General features: G+C 42.5%; 1 protein-coding gene across 2 annotated transcripts; it reads right to left on the bottom strand.

The window, feature by feature from the left end:
• Window positions 1–973: 973 nt before the first annotated feature.
• hdgfl3 (HDGF like 3) lies at window positions 974–21,593 on the bottom strand. Of its 2 annotated transcripts, none has more exons than XM_084337919.1 (6): window positions 21,356–21,593; window positions 20,237–20,313; window positions 17,407–17,545; window positions 16,268–16,429; window positions 2,912–3,046; window positions 974–2,337 (listed from the first exon to the last, which is right to left on the bottom strand). In XM_084337919.1, the coding sequence occupies exons 1-6, from the start codon at window positions 21,503–21,505 to the stop codon at window positions 2,311–2,313; spliced, it is 690 nt and encodes a 229-aa protein (XP_084194045.1). In that variant the 5' UTR covers window positions 21,506–21,593; the 3' UTR covers window positions 974–2,310. The 2 variants fall into 2 exon arrangements, with proteins under 2 accessions (XP_084194045.1, XP_084194046.1); XM_084337920.1 differs by having other exon boundaries at window positions 2,199–2,337; window positions 2,912–3,043.
• Between the last annotated feature and the right edge of the window lie 1,915 nt (window positions 21,594–23,508).

Raw genomic sequence — 23,508 nt, 5'->3', positions numbered from 1 at the left:
AGAATAACTGGTAGGATGATGAATGTTTTGACAGTTAACTATATTCCACAAGCCCCTCCCATTTTTTCTCTTAGTAAGAAAGGCAATTTTAGAGCTACAACTAGAGTGATCAGTACACTGCAATACCCAACATATGACTGTAAGAGAGAGTATATATATATACGGCATATGGAGGTCTTATCAAACATGTCTATACAAGGTGACAGACAGGTGATCATTGATGGGTCGATTCAGATACAGATATAGTCATTGTAGGAGTCGCCCCCCCCCCCCCCCCCCCCCCCCCCATCTCCCCATTCACCCCCCCCCCCCCCCCCCCCCACCCCCGTTCGTACTGCAAGGTTACTGCACTGCTACAGGACTGTTGCTTCACCCCAAGAGGAAATTCCAAGAGGAAAAGGTTCAAATTGTGCTATTTTCAGCCAACAGAAAATGTAAGTAATGGTCTGACAACAAATTATTTGACAGCCACATTGTTTTTGTTACAGTACAATCAATTTTGTTCAGATAAAAAATAGTTTATGGTGGATGGCACCATAAAGCACGGTACTGATGCAGCAAAGATACACAATGGGGAGACCTACAGTATGTACAATGGCTCCATCTGTAGGTAGACAATACGTCAGTATAAATATCAATCATGGTTATGTTACACTATGTTTGGTTATGAGGGTATGGGGAAGACTATCCAGCTCGGTTCAGGCTGTGTTTTGGCTGGCCTATAGGCACCAAAGAGAAAGCTAGAGATGTGTAGGGAGAGGATGATTCAGTGGTCTGGTAGATATACCACTGTGTTGTTTCATAATGTGATTGTGTACAGAGACAGGAGTCCAAGAATGACGTGTTGGTGGTGGTGCCGGTGCCAACAGTGGTGGCCAGTAGGTGGTGCTGATGAGCGAATGTGTTGTAGTTTCACCAAAGATGGTCAATACATGGAAAGACTGGACTCTGCTCCTCTGCTGCTGCCTGACCAGACTATGTCACGGCAATCAGGAGACGAGGAAAACCCCTGTGTACAGCAGTCTGCTCTCAGTGTACAGCAGTCTGCTCTCAGTGTACAGCAGTCTGCTCTCAGTGTACAGCAGTCTGCTCTCAGTGTACAGCAGTCTGCTCTCAGTGTACAGCAGTCTGCTCTCAGTGTACAGCAGTCTGCTCTCAGTGTACAGCAGTCTGCTCTCAGTGTACAGCAGTCTGCTCTCAGTGTACAGCAGTCTGCTCTCAGTGTACAGCAGTCTGCTCTCAGTGTACAGCAGTCTGCTCTCAGTGTACAGCAGCCTGCTCTCAGTGTACAGCAGTCTGCTCTCATTGTACAGCAGTCTGCTCTCAGTGTACAGCAGTCTGCTCTCATTGTACAGCAGTCTGCTCTCAGTGTACAGCAGTCTGCTCTCAGTGTACAGCAGTCTGCTCTCAGTGTACAGCAGTCTGCTCTCAGTGTACAGCAGCACATTTGGGCCTAATTGATGCCTTGCACGGAATGTTTGTGTAGCTCTGTTTCTTCCAGCATGGCTGCTTGTAACCATGAGTTAATTATATTGATTATTATATTATTTACACTGCTTTTTACTACCTGTACCTCCCCTCCCCCCTCCCCATGATGCTATGATGCCTGAATCTCCCCAAGGGGATCAATAAAGGAATATCTTATCTTAACCACTTTCAAAAGAAAACGCCTAGTTTTTGTGCAGTGGTAGAACAGTACGATACGATAATATTTCTTTCATCAGATCCAGTGATACGATACCAAAGAATTATGTTTTTGTTGATATATTTCTCATATATAAACACATAGCAACCATTGTCTCTTCCATTGCTGTGTACAAAACAATGGTTGCTGTGTAACAGGCGGCCATGTTGGAAGAAAGAAAACTACACAAACATTCAGTGCAAGGCCTCTACTGTCCTCAACTTAACATTTTTGAGAAAAACATCTATTGACATCTATGTCAGATCAGTCACTATGGTAACATCAGTGATCAGGGAGGACTCCTTTGGGTAGAGCGAGGGTTAGTGCCCGCTGCAGATGTGTTGTCAGATGTTGCCTTTGACAACTGATAAATTATCTATAAGGGATAGTCTTGACCGTGTTAATAGTATTTATAAATAAAGGACCTTTATTTAATGCAGTGACATCTTCCTCAGATGTCTGAATGGAGTTATTTGGTGGTGGATCTACTTGTTCTAATCTTCTAGCCTTTTACAACTGAGTTTTTACAACTTTTACGTCTTTGTTTATATCCACCATCTTTGGTTTCAACCATTCCAATGTCACGGCTACAATGGATGACTTTCCCTCCATCTCATCCTCTGGACCTAATGTTCTTCTCTCAGAAGCTGGTTCTGGAGAAGCAGAGGCACACAACAAATACCATCAGTCAAAGGTTTTTCTTTTACAATAGAAAAGTATTGCTTTAACAACATTGCAACTTCTTATTTGATTCCGAATTCTTTGATCATAAATTAAACATTGCCAATTATTTTAAGAAATGCAGAACAACCTGAGGGTTTTAGTTACAACAATCTCAGATAAAAGGTCTGTACTGATGTACAGTATACAAGTATACAGTGTATGTATGATACATAATGTTGCTGTTGTAGCAAATGTCAGACCAATTGAATAAGTGGAACCATATAAATCTGCTACCTTGGTAAAAGGCAAGAATGTGTCCAGAACCAGGCGGGTCTTAAAACTATCATGTTATAGTGTTATAGTGTGAATAGTGTTGATAGTGTTAAGTGTTAAGTGTTGATAGTGTTGATAGCGTTAATAACGTGAATAGCGTTAATAGCATTAAGAGCGTTAATAGCGTTAAGTGTTGATAGTGTTAAGTGGTGATAGTGTTAAGTGTTGATAGTGTTGATAGTGTTAAGTGTTGATAGTGTTGTTAATGATAGTAGTTTTAATGACAGCCACCTTATTGGCAGGGGTGTTTTGGATGATGTTGCTGTCTGGGTCTCCCCCCTCTGAGATACTCTTCTGGTCGTCATCCTTCCCGTCCTTCTCCAGGTCCTCCTCTCCTGAGGAGATTCTCGACAGCTTGGACGACTTCTAACACAAAGACACAGATGAAGCCACAGGAAGGTCTGCTGTGCATCACAGTTTTACACAACATTCAACAACACTCTATTGTAGGGGCACAATTAAGTACCTCAACAAAGAACCATGTAACTCAAGTGCAGGAGCCATTTTGTTATTTCATCTTTGAGTTTGTGTCGTGAAATTATTTGAACTATGAATTATGAAAATGCAGTTTATGAAATATGAAATATTAAAACAGATGATTATTGATGATTTGATTGACAAGTCATGATATGATTTACACTGAGTATGGTTATTGTAACTATTCCTATGATTTTAAACAATAATGTGTACTTCCCCTTTGAGAGATCTACCTGAGCTATTCACCTGTATGGTTTACCTTGATAAGGGGTGGTGGCTTGGGTGGGAGAGGAGGACCGGGAAAGCAAACAGTTTTCCTACCGCACGCACCGCACGCACCGAGGTATACAAATCTGTCTATTTTGCCACTCTCTATCACCAACTGATGTAACACAGTAGTGATTCTACCTACAACCAGTTCAACTGATATAACACAATAGTGATTAAACTTATAACCAGTTCATGAATGTTTTACATAATACTAATAATAATATTTTAAATATTAATATATATATATATATATATATATAAAATTTATATAGCGCCTTTCAGGAGACCTGTCTGTTCTAAACACTGTTGTCTGGCAGTACATTCCCAGGAAAATCATCCAGCAAACAGGACGTCACTAGCAGCAGCAACAGCAGTTTGTTTGGAGTGAATAAAAGACTAACTCAGTAGTTTTCATGGATTTTCTAGATGGAAAGCAAGTCAATGCAGTACAAAAAAACACTACAGCAATGTTCGATTATCACCAATAGATGTTGCCAAAACAAAATAAATTGATTACTACTTTAAGAGAAACAATGTTTTCAAACGTCCTTATCTAAAGATGGTAAGTTAGAGTGTTGTGTTCGTTCATACAGTAGTTACAGACAGTAGAGGTTGAGTACTTTATTATCTAAAGATGGTAAGTTAGTGTGTTGTGTTCGTTCATACAGTACTGTAGTTACAGAGAGTAGAGGTTGATAGCCCCTTACGTGACTGCGATCTGCAAGCCAGGGTCTTTTCGTATCCGCAGTCACTCTCAGCTATGCCGCTACCAGGCTCATATTAAGTACCAAGCGCTGAATTCTGAGCTGGGGGTGGGTCAAAAATATATCAGATATGAATTTCAAAGATACCCAGCGTACAATATGGGTTTAACACAGCTTTACGGTGGGGTCTGGAAGCTCGGAGTTGCTAATAAACAGTTTAAATCATTGTTACAAAACGACTGGTACTTACAAACCGAACGTCCATTTCCGCCGTTGGTGTCACAGCGCATGCGCACCAGGCAGCCAAATAGCGGCAGAAGAAGAAGACGCCATCTTGCCAACGTTCGCTCTGTGAGTACCAGTCGTTTTGTAACAGTGATTTAAACTGTTTATTAGCAACTCCGAGCTTCCAGACCCCACCGTAAAGCTGTGTTAAACCCATATCTTTGAAATTCATATCTGATATATTTTTGACCCACCCCCAGCTCAGAATTCAGCGCTTGGTACTTAATATGAGCCTGGTGGCGGCATAGCTGAGAGTGACTGCGGATACGAAAAGACCCTGGCTTGCAGATCGCAGTCACGTAAGGGGCTAAGAGGTTGAGTACTTTATTATCTAAAGATGGTAAGTGATATATCACCAGAGTACTTTCTGGTGATATATCACACTCCAAGTGATTTAGATTCACTTTACAAATGCTAGAGATTAGAGATAATTAGAGATATGCAGGTAGAAATGTGGATCTGAGAGTCAAATAGATAGTTCTTTACTGAATGTGTCTTTGGGAAGCAAAGTAGAAGTAATTCTGGAAGGACTTCCCTGCACTGAGGTTGGTGGTTAATCTACAGTTTAACATACAATATTTGCAAGAATTACTGGCATCCTAGTTAAATGTGGACAAAAATGGCTGTGATCTTTTGTATAGTTGTTTATTAGCTTGATTTTACACTCAAAAGTAAAAATGAAAGAAAAGTGTTTACAAGTCGTTACAGTACCTGCAATATAACACATATCAGGGCACAGGAGAATCTGGTGTGTATCATTATTATCACACTGGCGTCAAGTGCCACAGATTAGATACAGAACATTATTTGTATGGCATTGGAATATATCAAATACAAAAACATATATAAATATATATATACATAAAAACACACATTTATGTAAACATCAATCAATATGGCTTTTATTCGACTATTTGGCTTTCATTAGTCTATATGGCTTTCATTAGTCTATATGGCTTTCAAAATGGGTCCCACAAATGTTTCTCTGGAAGTATGGTATGAAACTGCAGCCCTCTCAAATCCATTGAAACATAGACATGTTGAACACTTTAGGCAGTCGTTTTGGGTTATAAGAAAATGTATTCTACAAAGTACAAATAGCCTATGTGTCCCCTGAAAGAAACACAGACACAGAAAACTGTAGAGGAATGTAGAGGACACAGATGACATAAAGGACTGTAGAGGACATAGAGGCCTGTAGAGGATATAGAGGTCAGTAGATAACATAGAGGACTGTAGATAGAGGATAGTAGAGGACATAGAGGACTGTAGATAGAGGATAGTAGAGGACATAGAGGACTATAGAGGACTATAGAGGACATAGAGGACTATAGATAGAGGATAGTAGAGGACATAGAGGACTATAGAGGACTATAGAGGACATAGAGGACTATAGAGGACATAGAGGACTATAGAGGACTATAGAGGACATAGAGGACTATAGAGGACATAGAGGACATAGAGGACTATAGAGGACATAGAGGACTATAGAGGACATAGAGGACTATAGAGGACTATAGAGGACTATAGAGGACATAGAGGACTATAGAGGACTATAGAGGACATAGAGGACATAGAGGCCTATAGAGGACATAGAGGACTATAGAGGACATAGAGGACTATAGAGGACATAGAGGACTATAGAGGACATAGAGGACTATAGAGGACTATAGAGGACTATAGAGGACATAGAGGACTATAGAGGACATAGAGGACTGTAGATAGAGGATAGTAGAGGACATAGAGGACTATAGAGGACATAGAGGACTATAGAGGACATAGAGGACTATAGAGGACTATAGAGGACTATAGAGGACATAGAGGACTATAGAGGACTATAGAGGACATAGAGGACTGTAGATAGAGGACTGTAGAGGACATAGAGGACTATAGAGGACTGTAGATAGAGGATAGTAGAGGACATAGAGGACTATAGAGGACTATAGAGGACATAGAGGACTATAGAGGACATAGAGGACATAGAGGACTATAGAGGACTATAGAGGACTATAGAGGACATAGAGGACATAGACTATAGAGGACTATAGAGGACATAGAGGACTATAGAGGACATAGAGGATTATAGAGGACATAGAGGACTATAGAGGACATAGAGGCATATAGAGGACATAGAGGACTGTAGATGCTATAGAGGACATAGAGGACTATAGATGATATAGAGGACATAGAGGACTGTAGATGATATAGAGGACATAGAGGACTGTAGATGCTATAGAGGACATAGAGGACTATAGAGGACTGTAGATGCTATAGAGGACATAGAGGACTATAGAGGACTATAGATGATATAGAGGACTGTAGAGGACATAGAGGACTGTAGAGGACATAGAGGACTATAGATTATATAGAGGACTATAGATTATATAGAGGACTATAGAGGACATAGAGGACTATAGAGGACATAGAGGACTATAGATTATATAGAGGACTATAGAGGACATAGAGGACTGTAGAGGACATAGAGGACTATAGATTATATAGAGGACTATAGAGGACATAGAGGACTATAGAGGACATAGAGGACTATAGATTATATAGAGACTATAGATTATATAGAGGACTATAGAGGACATAGAGGACTATAGAGGACATAGAGGACTATAGAGGACATAGAGGACTATAGAGGACATAGAGGACTATAGATTATATAGAGGTCTATAGATTATATAGAGGACTATAGATTATATAGAGGACTATAGATTATATAGAGGACTATAGAGGACATAGAGGACTATAGAGGACATAGAGGACTATAGAGGACATAGAGGACTATAGAGGACATAGAGGACTATAGATTATATAGAGGACTATAGAGGACATAGAGGACTATAGAGGACATAGAGGACTATAGAGGACTATAGAGGACATAGAGGACTATAGAGGACTATAGATTATATAGAGGTCTATAGAGGACATAGAGGACTATAGAGGACATAGAGGACTATAGAGGACAATAGAGGACATAGAGGACTATAGAGGACAATAGAGGACATAGAGGACATAGAGGACTATAGAGGACATAGAGGACTATAGAGGTCATAGAGGACTATAGAGGACTATAGAGGACTATAGAGGACATAGAGGACTATAGAGGACATAGAGGACTATAGAGGACATAGAGGACTATAGATGATATAGAGGACTATAGAGGACATAGAGGACTGTAGATGATATAGAGGACTATAGAGGACATAGAGGACTATAGAGGACATAGAGGACTATAGAGGACATAGAGGACTATAGAGGACATAGAGGACTATAGAGGACATAGAGGCCTATAGATTATATAGAGGGCTATAGAGGACATAGAGGACTATAGAGGACATAGAGGACAGTAGATTATATAGAGACCAGTAGAGGTTATAGGACTGTGGAGGACTGTAGAGGACAGTGGGGGACTGTAGAGGACAGTAGATGACAAATAGGACTATATAGAATATAGGGGAGTGTAGAGGACATAGATGAATGTAGATGACTGTATATGATATGACATAGAGGCCTGTGGAGGACAGTAGATGAGATAGAGGACATAGAGGACGGGGTCTCATTTTGTTTCCTGTTGCTGGGTCAGAGTAATATGATGAGGATAGGATGCAGTTCAGCACCAGGAGACTGGACTGTCTTAGAAGGTGATTCTGAGTGATAAAGTGATAAAGACACTGATTCATCCTTGTGTTATATGATTCCAGTTACTAGGAATGTCACCAATATACTCATGTTATTGGTATGGTATGTCATGGTAATACCCATATACCTCATAGTAATACCCTTATACCTATGTTAATACCCAGTTTCAGTTCAGTTCAGTTTCAGTTTATTTTAAAAAGGACAAATGTGTCAGTTTTAGCCAGATGGCTAATTCGCAACTGTAGTCCTTTTGGCAAGATGTTATAAGACCGATAATATACCTAGAAAAGAAGCATTTAAAGTAAAACACAGTATTTACAACACAATCCAACATAATAGTAAAAGCAATAATAAAATACACAATGAACTGATTAAAAGTGATTACATGTTTGATTGGTTAATAACCAGGTCTTGAGTTTTTTTGTAAAGGTGTGGTAGGTAGCACAGTGTCTTATTTCAGTTGGTAGGGTGTTCCAGAACTGAGTGGCTCTGACTGCAAAACAGGACTGACTGAAGGAGCTGGACCTAAACGGCACAGTACAGTCCCCCTTATGAGATGTTGATACATACCTATATACATTACCTACATTATGTAATGTAATACCCATATACCCACGTTAATACCCATATACCACATGTTAATCCCATATATCCATGTTTATATCCATTTACCAATGTTAATACCCATATACCTATGTTAATACCTATATACCTACAGTATGTAATACCCATATACCCATGTTAATACCATATACCACATGTTAATCCCATATAGCCATGTTAATATCCATTTACCAATGTTAATACCCATATACCAATGTTAATACCATATACCAATACCACATGTTAATCCCATATATCGATGTTAATATCCATTTACCAATGTTAATACCCATATATCCATTTTAATACCATTTATCCATGTTAATACCCATATACCTATGTTAATACCCATATATCTATGTCAATACCCACATAGCACAGTCTCTGGAGCGTAACAGTAAGAAGCATTTTGTATGAAAGTATTCTGTACTTCTGTATGACAACGATTAAAGAAACTTGAAACTACCTATGTTAATAACCATATGCCCATGTTAATACCCATTATACCAATGTCAATACCCATTATACCAATGTCAATACCCATATCCCCATGTTACTACCCATGTTAATACCCATGTTAATACCCATATACCCATGTTAACCCAATGTATCGCAGCCTTGAAATCTATATCTAACAAGAGGCACACATTTGATATTCTGTGCTTACAGATATTCACCCCTTCTTCCTCCCCTTTCAACTGACCTCCTGCCTCTCTGCGAGGCGACACGATTCTCCAGAAGCAGCAGAGAGCTGCTAAACGCTTACATTCCTTCGGATGCACCACATGCGCCCTGTGCGTAATATAACCCAGTTGCTAGGCAACAGCGGTTGCTAAGCGAGGAGCGGGATGTGGGTGACTTTTTCAACCTGCTTCCCTTTGCAGCGGCACAGTTGACACACTACGGCATAAGCACCACTCCATTCACACCAGCACCACACGCCTTCACCAGCACCACACGCCTTCACCAGCACCACGCGCCTTCACCAGCACCACGCGCCTTCACCTGGAGCACGGCCTGCCATGTCTCTGTGTTTCACCAGCACCGTGCGCCTTCACCTGGAGCACGGCCTGCCATGTCTCTGTGTTTCACCAGCACCGTGCGCCTTCACCTGGAGCACGGCCTGCCATGTCTCTGTATGTGTTACCTGTAGTGATGCACGATATATCGGCCGCCGATATAATATCGGCCGATATGGCCGTTTTTTTTACACATCGGTATCGGTCCGATATCAAGATAGGGCCGATATTATTATTTTTTTTTTTTTTTCTTCTTCTTTTTACATGTTTTGGCCTTAAATAGTTTCAAAATATCAGTCATTTCTGAAAATAAGTTACAAAAGTAAAAAAAATTATGCGTTTTGGAAAATAGCTCTTTATTTGATTATCATAAAAAAGTGTTTTCTATACAGAGATATCGACATCGGTAAATATCGGTATCGGCCAGAACAGCAATATTAATATCGGTTATCGGTATCGGCCACAATTTTCACATCGGTGCATCACTAGTTACCTGTCTCAATGTGTTACCTGTCCTGGCAAATTAGCATTTTATTTGTTTCCATCCAGGATTAGAACGGAAATACGGCTTCATGTGTCATTTTAGTTATACCATCTTCCATGGTTTTATCACAAGTGTTTTACCATTTGTCCAAATCAATTCAAATCAACCGGTTTTACCTGCACAGTGTGTTGTAGCCAATTTAATGATTTTCTGCCGTTACGTTATTGTATGAAGGCACCGTGTCACCATGAAAGTGTTGACCAATTAGCTGGCAGTGGGCACAGGAGGCGGGGCTCAGATGTGCTCAGGTGCAGTCTATATGTATGTGTTCACAGGTGTGCAGCGGGAGGGAATTGGGTAATTATCACAGGGAAGCCACACCGTCTTTTTACCGTGCTCGTTTGTTTTGTTTTCAGTTATATTGAGTCACTTTTTTGGGTTTATTTTGTAGCAATTATCCTGTGTTTAAAGTCCAGTTTAAACACAGAGTTTACAGTATGCTTATATTTGTCCACACTGCAAGTAAGAATAAAAACTCTCAAAAGTACTCAAGGAGAAGACATAATTTTATTATCAACAAGCATCACGCGTTGGAAAGAGCTTCACCCAGTATTCCCTCACTGGCATCTTTTCTTGTTAGGTTGCCCTTACACAGTGTTTTATTGAAGTTAGAAAAGGTACTATTCTGGATGATCTGTTACATGCATATTAATATCCCATCCAGAAAATACCCCAGTATACAGAAATAAACAGAATATTCAGGACTATCTGACTCTTAATAGTAAACACTGCACAGACTCTGGTGCAGTGCGTTACTACGGTTTGGACCATGTATACCGTCATCACTATTACTACTGTCTGATTGAATCCTGCCACTCACTACTGTTCACTACTACTATTGTTATCACTATTATCATTACTACTTGCACTTCTATGTTGTATGTTCTATTATTATTACTACCTTTCCTACTTGTAACCGCCCCCATGATGCTATGACACTTGAATTTCCCCAAGGGGATTAATAAAGGAACACTTGATTAACATGATAACAGAACATACACCGCTGAGAATGCTATTACAGTAGCATACAGGAGAGTAGTTAAAATGCCTCTGTATCCTGCTAAATTACAGGAGATCCAGTGTGACTTTCCAGGATACTCACTCATTGTTATTTATTTTACCTTTATTTGCCAGGGTAGGTTGAATACTCTTTTTCAGTCCTGCCCTGCTTCACACTTACACAGTTACATACATTCACACCTGGGAGCGTCCAGTACAACCACGATCCAGTCTACATCCACACACCTGTGAGCCACCCAGTACAACCACGATCCAGTCTACATCCACACACCTGTGAGCCGCCCAGTACAACCACGATCCACATACATCCACACCTGGGAGCCGCCCAGTACAACCACGATCCAGTCTACATCCACACACCTGTGAGCCGCCCAGTACAACCACGATCCAGTCTACATCCACACACCTGGGTGGGAGCGTCCAGTACAACCACGATCCACATACATCCACACCTGGGAGCCGCCCAGTACAACCACGATCCAGTCTACATCCACACACCTGTGAGCCGCCCAGTACAACCACGATCCAGTCTACATCCACACACCTGGGAGCGTCCAGTACAACCACGATCCACATACATCCACACCTGGGAGCCGCCCAGTACAACCACGATCCAGTCTACATCCACACACCTGGGTGGGAGCGTCCAGTACAACCACAATCCACATACATCCACACCTGGGAGCCACCCAGTACAACCACAATCCAGTCTACATCCACACACCTGGGAGCCACCCAGTACAACCACGATCCAGTCTACATCCACACACCTGTGAGCCGTCCAGTACAACCACGATCCACATACATCCACACCTGGGAGCCGCCCAGTACAACCACGATCCAGTCTACATCCACACACCTGTGAGCCGCCCAGTACAACCACGATCCAGTCTACTGTACATCCACACACCTGGGTGGGAGCGTCCAGTACAACCACGATCCACATACATCCACACCTGGGAGCCACCCAGTACAACCACGATCCAGTCTACATCCACACACCTGGGAGCCGCCCAGTACAACCACGATCCAGTCTACATCCACACACCTGTGAGCCGCCCAGTACAACCACGATCCAGTCTACATCCACACACCTGGGAGCGTCCAGTACAACCACGATCCAGTCTACATCCACACACCTGGGAGCGTCCAGTACAACCACGATCCAGTCTACATCCACACACCTGGGAGCCGCCCAGTACAACCACGATCCAGTCTACATCCACACACCTGGGAGCGTCCAGTACAACCACGATCCACATACATCCACACCTGGGAGCCGCCCAGTACAACCACGATCCACATACCGGTACATCCACACCTGGGAGCCGCCCAGTACAACCACGATCCACATACATCCACACCTGGGAGCCGCCCAGTACAACCACGATCCACATTCATCCACACCTGGGAGCCGCCCAGTACAACCACGATCCACATACATCCACACCTGGGAGCCGCCCAGTACAACCACGATCCAGTCTGAATTTGCAGGTTTGTTATGATGACAAGGACAGTCACTTCACTCACCTAATTTTGATGGCTGATCCTATTATATGATCCTATCACTATACAATGTTTTTTTTTTTTAATCTACTTTTTCTCCCCATTTTCAATTTTTCTCCCTTCCCCAATTTCGTATTGTCCAATTCTACCCTCCCCTGTCTCGAACGCTGTTAGGCCATGCCTCCCACTGGCCGGCTGCAATGTGGACGAAGCCTTGCATCACGTGTCCCCTCCGGTACACGAGGAGGCAGCCGTCGCATCTTTTCACCTGCACAGCGCGATCTCTCAGCGGCGAGGGTCTGCGTGGGAGGGACATGCCGCCCCCGTTGCTTCCGGATTCTACTGCGCAGGCGCACCAACCGACCTGTAGGAGTCGCTGTCCACAACGTCCGATCCCCACCCACCAGCTTCCCACCCCCTAATACTGCCAATTGTATTAGTATGAACGACCAGCCAAGCTGGTAGCAACACCGAGAGCTGGGCTCGAACCCAGCATCTCCTGCGTTGGTGGCGAGCGCCTTGCCCACTGCGGCACCTAGCCGCCACTATACAATGTTTCTAAAGTGCCCTTTTTTTTTTTTTTTTTTTTTTTCTTTTTCCCCTCCATTTTCCTCCGATTTTCTCCCATCCCAATGTTAGTCGTATGCCAATTCCCAGTCCCTTCCTGGTCGCTGCGCACTTACCCCCCACAGTCAGATCATCTGGGAGAGTGGAGGCTACCACGTGCTTCCTCCGACACACGTCCAGCCAATCACCGCTTCTTTTCACCTGGCAGCGCGGATTCTCATCGAGAGGGCGTAGCGTGTGGGAGGACCACACTATCCCCCTCGAGTCCTATCCGCGCTTAGCAGGCGCCCCGACCGAACTGTAGGAGTCGCTGTTTACAACGACCCGGACCCACCCCGCCAGCTTCTCCCACCCTCTAATACAGCCAATTGTATTAGTGCAGACGGCCAGCCAAGCTGGTGACAACCCCGGAGCTGTGAGCTGGATTCGAACAGGCGAATCCAGCTCACAGCTCCGGGGCTGGTGACGAACGCAATCTCCGCTCGGCCACCTAACCGCCCTCTAAAGTGCCCTTATTAACGACACACCAATATTGATCACTCTAATGGAGAAAAGTTCACATCTCAACATGGAGCGATTCCAGAAAGGTACAGTAAAGAGGAGGGAGGTTGTAACTCTAAATCAACTCATTGGGGGCCAACAGCGCCCTCTGCTGATGGGTCTTCAGCGCCAGTGCTTTATCCAATGTAGGATAGGACTTATTTGCGAGTACTTAAAATATATCAAATATAATAGCAATAGATCTAAATAACACTGTGATCGTCAATGAGTTGCTTCCAGTCAACATGCACGAAACAGACAATTTTTTTCATACATACTGTAAGGGCAACCTAACAAGAAATGTTGCCAGTGAGGGAATACTGGGTGAAGCTCTTTCCTACGTGTGATGCTTGTTGATAATAAAATGATGTCTTCTCCTTGGTTACTGTTGAGAGTTTTTATTACTGCTTGCAGTGTGGACAAATATAAGCATACAAAATAACCTCAAAAAGTGACAATATAACTGAAAACAAACAAACGAGCACGGTAAAAAGATAGTGTGGCTTCCCTGTGATAATTACCCAAATTCCCTGCCGCTGCACACCTGTGAACACATACATATAGACTGCACCTAAGCGCACATGAGCCCCGCCTCCTGTGCCCACTGCCTGCTAATTGGTCAACACTTTCATGGTGACACGGTGCCTTCATACAATAATATAACGGCAGAAAATCATTAAATTGGCTACAACACATACATTTCCGTTTTATACCGTGATGAATATCAATATATTTCTAGAGCGTTCTTTCTCATCTCAATAAACTCCAGCAAATCGAGCTTCAATGTATGTATTTCGTTAGAAATCGTGGCATTTGTCGCTTGGTTTATGAATCGTTTTCAAATAAACGCTAGATTATCGATATTATATGTGTCCTCATGCACGAAGAGAAGCGGGGTCTGAAAAATCGCTTCTCCGTACTTTGGTCGGTGCGAACCACACACACACACACACACACACACACACACACACACACACACACACACACACACACACACACACACACACACACACACACACACACACACACACACACACACACACACACACACACACACACACACACACACACACACACACACACACACACACACACACACACACACACACACACACACACACACACACACACACACACACACACACACACACACACACACACACACACACACACACACACACACACACACACGCTCCGATGGCGGTGAAAGGAACATCTGATTAACCCAAGATTCGTAAGATAAAGTCCTTACCTCACATCTGATGTCCTGCAAAAAGATTCATCCAATTCCTGATCGCCATTCCAAATATTGATCGCGTTTATTGATCCAACGTTATATATCCAAAACACATAATCCACGCTGCTCAGAGTGTCCCCAGTCCATCTGTTATAACGATACTGCATGCCCGAGAAGGAAAACCTGGACCGGACTTCTTAGATTTATGCACAGCCCCAGCCAGAGGGATTCTGATTCAGACTGGATGGATGAAAAATGTATGGATATAGAAAATAAAAGAAATATCGATTAAAACCCGAGATTTCTCTGGTCTTGGCGCCCAGAGCATGGCGAGTTAACCCGGACTATCTCGGGTTTGGCCTCCAATGAGTTAATGGAGATGTTGAAATTATTGACTTGTCTTGTTTTTTTTTGTTATAGATTTGGTTCTGGTCTAGTCAGCATATACCTTTTGCTTTCTAAAGATACTGGATGGACAGTAGCTTATTGATTGTAAAATAACTTATTATTTATTAACAGTAATGATTGTCTTTATGGCTGGACAAGTGATTTTTATGATTTTGTTGGCATTTACACTGTGTTTGTAAATATTTGTGACAAAACCTTGAAAAAAGGGTTTATTGCAATAAGGGATAGGACCTGATCAGCTCTTCCTTTTCGGACAAGAGACCGTTTTGTTTATTATTTTACCTTACTTGATTTATTTTTTTCTTTTCACAGAAAATTATCTTTGTATTTTTTTCATTGTTATTTCTTGATTATTTGTATTGTTAGAAATAAACCATTAATTCATTCAATCATTAGTCTCCAATGGCCTTAGTCTACGTTGTTCAGTAAATGTAATATATCCTAGTAGTTGGTATAAGGTTTCTAGGGACGTCCTTGACTGAAGAAATTCTCAGTTGACTAAAAGTAATTTAGTTGACTAGCATAATCGTTTAGCTGATTTATTCGACAAATCAGTAAAATTGTATTTCCCACATGCAATAATGTAGAGGGACTCTTTAAATGTAGTGCGTATAAATAGTATAGAGATGTGCTCACACCGACTAATCATCAACGGTGACTAATCAACTAACAAAGACCAGATTGACAGGGTAATCGACTCAGAGGCTGGCACTGGTACATCCCTTCCCCTGTCTCTTTATCTCTTTATGAGTGTGGTACCTTGGAGGAGGCCGTCTTTTTCCGTTTGGAACCCGTCTTGTCCCCCTTCAGTTTTTCCTTGTCATCTTCCTCCTCTATAGAGTCACCTTCCTCTCCCTCACTACTGCCGTCCGCTGCGTTGCCCCCCTCCTCTGTCTCAGATGAGCTCTGCTGCTGGATGGCCTGTGTGTGGATTAGATTACATTTACATTTAGTCATTTAGCTGACGCTTTTAAGCCACTTACAGGTTCTGTACAACGGGTCAGCAGGAAGGGTACAACTCTTTCAGCTAAGTAACACTGCTCATCAAACAGTGTAGAAACTTGGGTGCTACAGTCAGCTACAGTGCATAGTAGTAAATAAAGACATATTCGCATAGTAGGTAGTAATATAGGAAAGGAATATTATTTAGTTGCAAAGTGCATGATAGTAAAATACAGTACGAAGGTTATTATTTTTTTAAACATTTCTTTTCATTTAAAAATTAAATGGAAAATTGGTCGGGTTTCGGCTGTCCTGACTGCGGTTGGAAGTTCCTCCCACCATTGTAGGGCAAGGACCAACAATAGCCTTTAGATTAGATTACATTAGATTAGATTAGATTACATTGGATTAGAATGCAATGTCCTCAATCAGGCAATTTGAGTTGAGCGAGTACATAAATACATTAATAATACATAACATGTCATTTTAAACAAAGTATGTGTGGCCTGGGAATTTAACCCCTACCCCTAGCTGTGTTAGTGCCTTGCTCTACCCATTGAGCTGCACAGGGAATGGAACCTCTAACCCTAGCTGTGTTAGTGCCTTGCTCTACCCATCGAGCTACACAGGGAATGGAACCTCTAACCCTAGCTGTGTCTGTGCCTTGCTCTACCCATTGAGACAGACGGACAGACGGACGGACGGACAGACAGACGGACAGACGGACAGACAGACAGACAGACAGACAGACAGACAGACAGACAGACAGACAGACAGACAGACAGACAGACAGACAGACAGACAGACGGACAGACGGACAGACGGACAGACGGACAGACGGACAGATACAGACTGACAGACAGCATACTGACCTAAAACAGACAGACAGCACACTGACCTGACGCACAGACAGACAGGCGGCACACTGAGCTGAAGCAGAGACATAACAGACTGACCTGATAGCCTGTGAACTTGACTCCTGGGTTGTTCTCGATCTCCCAGAGGCCCTCGTTGAAGCCTTTTCTCTTGTTGGATTTGCCAAACTTGTCTTTGTACTCCTTGTAGGGCAGAAGGTCCTTAGGGCCCAGAAAGGCACTAAGCAGGGACAGATGTGAGGATTAGAGTCCCAATCTGGAAGTTTGTATTCAACCATATACATATGTTGTTTATAATGTATGAAGCAAAAGGTAATGTACTTCCAGGAAACATCCACAAAAACTGTTCTTTGAAAGAGAGCGGGTTATAATCTGAGGGGAGAACTCAACTTAAAAATTCTTAGTGTACGTACTACCAGCAGAAGACATTGCATTTCAATATGTGGAGTGAAACTGTGGAACAGTCTGAATGTTGTGCTTAAGCAATGTCAATATAATACAATTTATAAAGAAATGATTTACATGAGGTACAGGGATGAGGAAGGTATTTGACATTCACAGGTGTTTACATTTTTCTTTTCTTTTCTTCATGTTTAACCTTTTTTTTTTTACGTTTTACATTTGTATATATATATTTGTTTTGTAAGGATTACATTCATTTTTAGTAGTGGAAAAGGGGTAGGATTAAATAAGTGTATACTTTTTCCTACTCCTTTTCGAACATGTAAATTTAGTTATCTTCTTTTTTCATTTCATTGCTAGAGATGAATGATTTGTTTTTGTTTTATTTACATGTTCGAAATAAAGATTTCAAATCAAATCAAATCAAATATGGCACATACGATATGTTCAGACTGCAGACGAAAGTGGCCCAAATCTCACAACAGTGTGAACAGCACAAATCACATGGAATCTGTCCGTTCTGATTTGGACCACTTTCAGAGTCAAGTGGTTTAAGAGCGGAAGCAGCATCATATCTATAAATTATGTCACCATACTGTAGTCCCAAACTGATAAGAAAATTGCTTCAATGATCCTCTTCCTACTAATCACAGGAAAGCTGGTTCTGTTGCAGCTTGCTGGCAAGGTTGTCTATATGGTATTTTACATTTCTCATCAAGCTAAATGCCAAGATATTTATACTCAGTGACTCTCTCAATGCTAGAACCACTCACAGTGGATATAATGCAAACCACAAAACTCAATATTTCTGGCTCTAGTATACAGCATGCATTTGGTTTTACTTGCATTAAGCACCTATTTAAGATTAACAAGCGCTTCCTGAAGGGCATTAAAGGAAAGTTATCAATGGCCAGTTGTACAGAGTCAGCAATACAACACACATTAGTTCCATCAGCATAAAGATGGGCTTGACAACCAATCAATTAAACCATTCAGAAGAGACAATATCAATGATACAAATGGTGGACCCACAATTGAGGATAAAGAGGATGGGACCCACAATTGAACCTTGTGGAACACCTTTTGTTACTGACAAAAACTTGGACTGGGCATTTCCCAACTTCACAGACTGTCGCCTCTCAAAAAAATTATTAGGACATTAGGAAATCTGCCCTTTGAGATGGAAATATTATATATTATGCGTTCAGTGATAATTTGGCCGGACATTTTTAGAAAAAGGGATATCCCGCTATGAAATCTGTGTCTATTGCAGCATGTCTTAGTTCATTATATAGGCCTACATTATTGTGAGAATAGTAGTAATGCTGAACATTGTGATTTTGCGGGAAAACTGAGCATACATTTTTAAACGTCCATACTGGTCAGGGTTTAGCCATGCTGTGGCCTGTCTGGCACACAGTGAGCATCTCCATTGTCTTTAGAACCTTGTCAGACCTGGCTGAGACGAACACCTTTCACAACCTGGTCAGACCTGGCTGAGACAAACACCTTTCACAACCTGGTCAGACCTGGCTGAGACAAACACCTTTCACAACCTGGACAGACCTGGCTGAGACAAACACCTTTCACAACCTGGTCAGACCTGGCTGAGACAACCACCTTTCACAACCTGGTCAGACCTGGCTGAGACAAACACCTTTCACAACCTGGACAGACCTGGCTGAGACAAACACCTTTCACAACCTGGTCAGACCTGGCTGAGACAACCACCTTTCACAACCTGGACAGACCTGGCTGAGACAACCACCTTTCACAACCTGGTCAGACCTGGCTGAGACAACCACCTTTCACAACCTGGTCAGACCTGGCTGAGACAAACACCTTTCACAACCTGGTCAGAGCTGGCTGAGACAAACACCTTTCACAACCTGGTCAGACCTGGCTGAGACAAACACCTTTCACAACCTGACCACAAGCAAGAGCTGGGACACTGTTACGGCTAGACTTCCCCCGGCCAGGCTGAACTGGGACACTGTTACGGCTAGACTTCCCCCGGCCAGGCTGAACTGGAACACTGTTACGGCTAGACTTCCCCCGGCCAGGCTGAACTGGGACACTGTTGTGGCTAGACTTCCCCCGGTCAGGCTGAACTGGGACACTGTTACGGCTAGACTAGCCCCGACCAGGCTGAACTGGGACACTGTTACGGCTAGACTAGCCCCGACCAGGCTGAACTGGCACACTGTTGTGGCTAGACAATCTCCGGCCATGCTGAACTGGGACACTGTTGTGGCTAGACTATCTCCGGCCATGCTGAACTAGGACACTGTTGTGGCTAGACTTCCCCCGGCCATGCTGAACTGGGACACTGTTGTGGCTAGCGCCGGCCAGGCTGAACATGGAGAGACAAGACAATAATGGCCCCTTACTGTAATGGCCCCACACTGCTGAATCAATAGGGCAAACACAGCTGTTAGGTTGTTGTAGTTACTCTTTAGTAATAGTGTAGATGCCACAGCACCACAGCTATAGGAAGAAGCTTGCCTACGTTTCATGGGTCCCGAAGAAGAAGATTGGATACTTATTGGCAGGTGGTTTAACAGCTCCTTCTGGAAGCTCATCAATCTGATGGAGAGAGAAAAAGAGAGAAAGAAAAAGACATGTCAATTTGAATGTAATGTGCCACTTGAATGCTTCCAACTACAACAACCTATAGGTTAAACCAGTTCTATATATTTAATAAGCCAATCTGCATTTCAATCAGATTTCTATCTGTTGAAGTATAACCATAATTCTGATTTCATGTATAGCACAAATGAACTGTAAGCTAAATATGTGCAGCCTCTATCTAATTATTAGCGGGAAATGTTGACAATATTTGTAATAATGTTACAGATAGGGGCTCCTAATGGGTTACCTAAGGTCAATTATAGAGGCCTTGCTCTGAATGTGTATGTAGTTATTTCTTCCAGCATGGATGCCTGTAACATAGCAACGATTATTTTGTACATGGCAATGGAAGAGACAACGGTTGCTATTGATTTATGATAAATATATTTAAAGAACATAACACTTTGCTGTCTTATTACTGGATATTGTAAACTATTCACAGGAGAACAGTAGCCTACTATTATGTTTTTCAAGTGTTTATGGTACCACTGCACAGAGGAGGCATTTTCTTTTGAAAGTGGTTACCAATGGTTACAGGCAGCCATGCTGGAAGAAAGAAAACTACACAAACATTCCATGCAAGACTGTGCTCATTCAACGGATTTGTGATATAACCGTATGCAAATATAGAACGGGAAAACGCACATTCAATTAAAGGTAGCCCAATACGTATTTGATTAAGTCCAAATACAAAATATTCTAGTGAGTAATTTTTTCCCAAGGGAAAAAGAAACGCAGCAGTCAGCACACGGGGCTTTGACTCGATGTCGCCTCTAGTCTGAACTGTTGTCATAATCATCACTAAATCCACATGAGCAGGATTGTTTTAAATATGAATATACAGGTCTGTTCATGCGTCGGCTCTTATTCTAATAATGTTATAGTTATAGAATGGAGCTATCTGGAACCCAGTGCAGCGCGGCTCCGGAGCATCGGCTGTATTGTCTCAAACAACCCCGCCTCCCCTCCTCTCCTCTCGGCTGCACCACATACTAACCCTGGCTGGCCAGTGTGGGTATCCTTTCATTTTAGCAAAAACCAAATCTCCAGCCTTGTATTCCCGTGGCCGCGGTCGAGCCATGTTGTGTCCGTCAATTATTTCCTCCCAATTGGTAGAATGTAGGCCTATCTGGGTTATTATAGTCATCCACAAGCCGTCAACACAGGAGTAAATGATCGACCATCAATGTTTTTATATCTAGACTGCAGTTTAGACGGAAATAAATAATTAAAAACGCGGAAAGGACCAGGAAAAGGCGCTCCTCTTGCGCACGGAAATGTGTGTAAAATGAATGGAGAATACCATAGCAGCCTACAGTAGATAAGTGTAGAGGAGCTGTCAGGTAGTCTGATGCTGTAGCCAGCTATGAACAAGACAAAGTCAATCAGAAATTATAGCGAAATATCCTCTTACAGGGACGTATCTGTCTTCTAAATAGGGGCCAGCGGTGAGGTTAAAAAAAACGAAAAGAAACGCTTTAAAGAGCCATTCTCTTTTTTTTTTTTTTTTTTTTTTTTTTTTTTCCAGGAAGTGCATTGTTTTTCTCAACAGCCGAATATCTTTTGGCATGGGAATGTTGTCCCGTGGAATCTAACACACAGCATTGCAAACGATCAGTATAGCAAACACACTTTAACTGTTTACTTCATATCGGTTGCATTGTGAAAGTGAAATTAAGCCAAGCCCGGGTATTAGGCCAATAAGTTGGCCACGATAAAGCAATCACAAAAGCCCACACACACAGACATGCAGTTTTTGTTATGGTAGCTGGGTGCCGTGCAACAGAGATCATGAAACACTTTGCACTTTGCCCTGGTAGACTACTAGCATCTTCACATAATGGATCCACAATCCATACATTTACACAATTAACAACACAAGGATTCAATGTCCCAGGTGGGTCAGGAGATATGATATCATCATGTGAAATGTGTGTCCCCACTCCCCTGGTACTAGTGGCACTAGAGGAGGTCAGCGTCATCACAACCAATAACTGTCCTCAGTTCGAATACAATACAAAGAATACAATTAATGAATGAAAACTTTATTTAACAGATTGCAGAATGGGTACAATACAGTACGGCTCAATACACACAATTGTTAAGGGGATGCAGACCAGAGAAAGACGTTTGTCTTGTTTACATCAGGGTCCCCCATTTTCACATAGCCTACAGGTATTTAGTACTGATACATTTGTGACATAAACGGTATTCAAATATACAGTACTGTTACCCATAGATCTTGACAGAGTATATACATATGATGGGGAGGGGACTGTATATTAGGAGGGGGTGGGTGGGTGGGAGAGAAATATACATATGGTGTGGAGGAGACTGTACATTTGGAGGGGGTGGGTGGGTGGGAGAGAAATATACATACGGCTGGGAGAGAATATACATGCGGTGGGGAGGAGATTGTCTATTAGGAGGGGGTGGGGGGTTTGGACATTTACGGTGGCCAGTTTCGAATAGCAGCCTCCCGTAGGTGCTCTTTAAGAGCGGTTTTGAATGTGGGTAGGGATTCACATTCCTTTACAGCTTTGTGTAGCAGGGTGGATTATCCCTGCTTCCTGGGAACTGTGGTGCACGGTCACTAGGTAGCGAGACACAGTAGAACTCTGGCTAGTTGCACCTCCGTCTTTGGGGTCAGGAGCGTCAACTGGAGGCTGGCAGTGGGAGTGTATGGGGCCCAGGATTTACAAACCTAGTCCGGTACTCTGGTCTTCCTCTCTCTTCCAGGGCAGTCAGCAGTACTCCCCAACACGCCCTCACTCTCCCCAACTGTCCCCTTAGCACCCCCCCACACCTAGTGACTGGATGGTAAATAAATAACTTGGTTCCCCCCGCAAGCAGTACCCTCCCTCATTAACACCAGAAACCTTACAGTGGGAAAGGGAAGGTTAAATAGGAAGAGGTTAATAATATATATGTTACCCGCATCAAAGGGTTAAGATTAGGCTCAATAAAAGACACACACACCGTGCTCCCATTCAGTCTGATTATTATTGTACCATTGTTCTAGTTACAATAGCTACGTCTGGTGATTATTGCACCATGGTTATCGTTACACAATAGTTACAGTCTGATAATTATTGCACCATGGTCATCATTACACGATAGTTACAGTCTAGTAATTATGTAGTTACGCCC

This window comes from Notolepis coatsorum (assembly GCF_963971535.1).
Source record: "Notolepis coatsorum genome assembly, chromosome: 2".
NCBI classification, from domain to species: domain Eukaryota; kingdom Metazoa; phylum Chordata; class Actinopteri; order Aulopiformes; family Paralepididae; genus Notolepis; species Notolepis coatsorum.
The sequence above is the reverse complement of the archived record's forward strand: the minus strand, read 5'-3'. Positions and strand labels throughout refer to the sequence as shown.

Excerpts from the sequence above, each read along its gene's own strand:
- hdgfl3 (XM_084337919.1), bottom strand. The coding sequence starts at position 21,505 with ATGACTATAATAACCCAGATAGGCCTACATTCTACCAATTGGGAGGAA. Across the intron at positions 20,314-21,355 it reads ACCCACACTGGCCAGCCAGG|ATTGATGAGCTTCCAGAAGG; the intron begins GTTAGTATGTGG and ends TCTCTCCATCAG. Across the intron at positions 2,338-2,911 it reads AAAACACCCCTGCCAATAAG|AACCAGCTTCTGAGAGAAGA; the intron begins GTGGCTGTCATT and ends CTGCTTCTCCAG.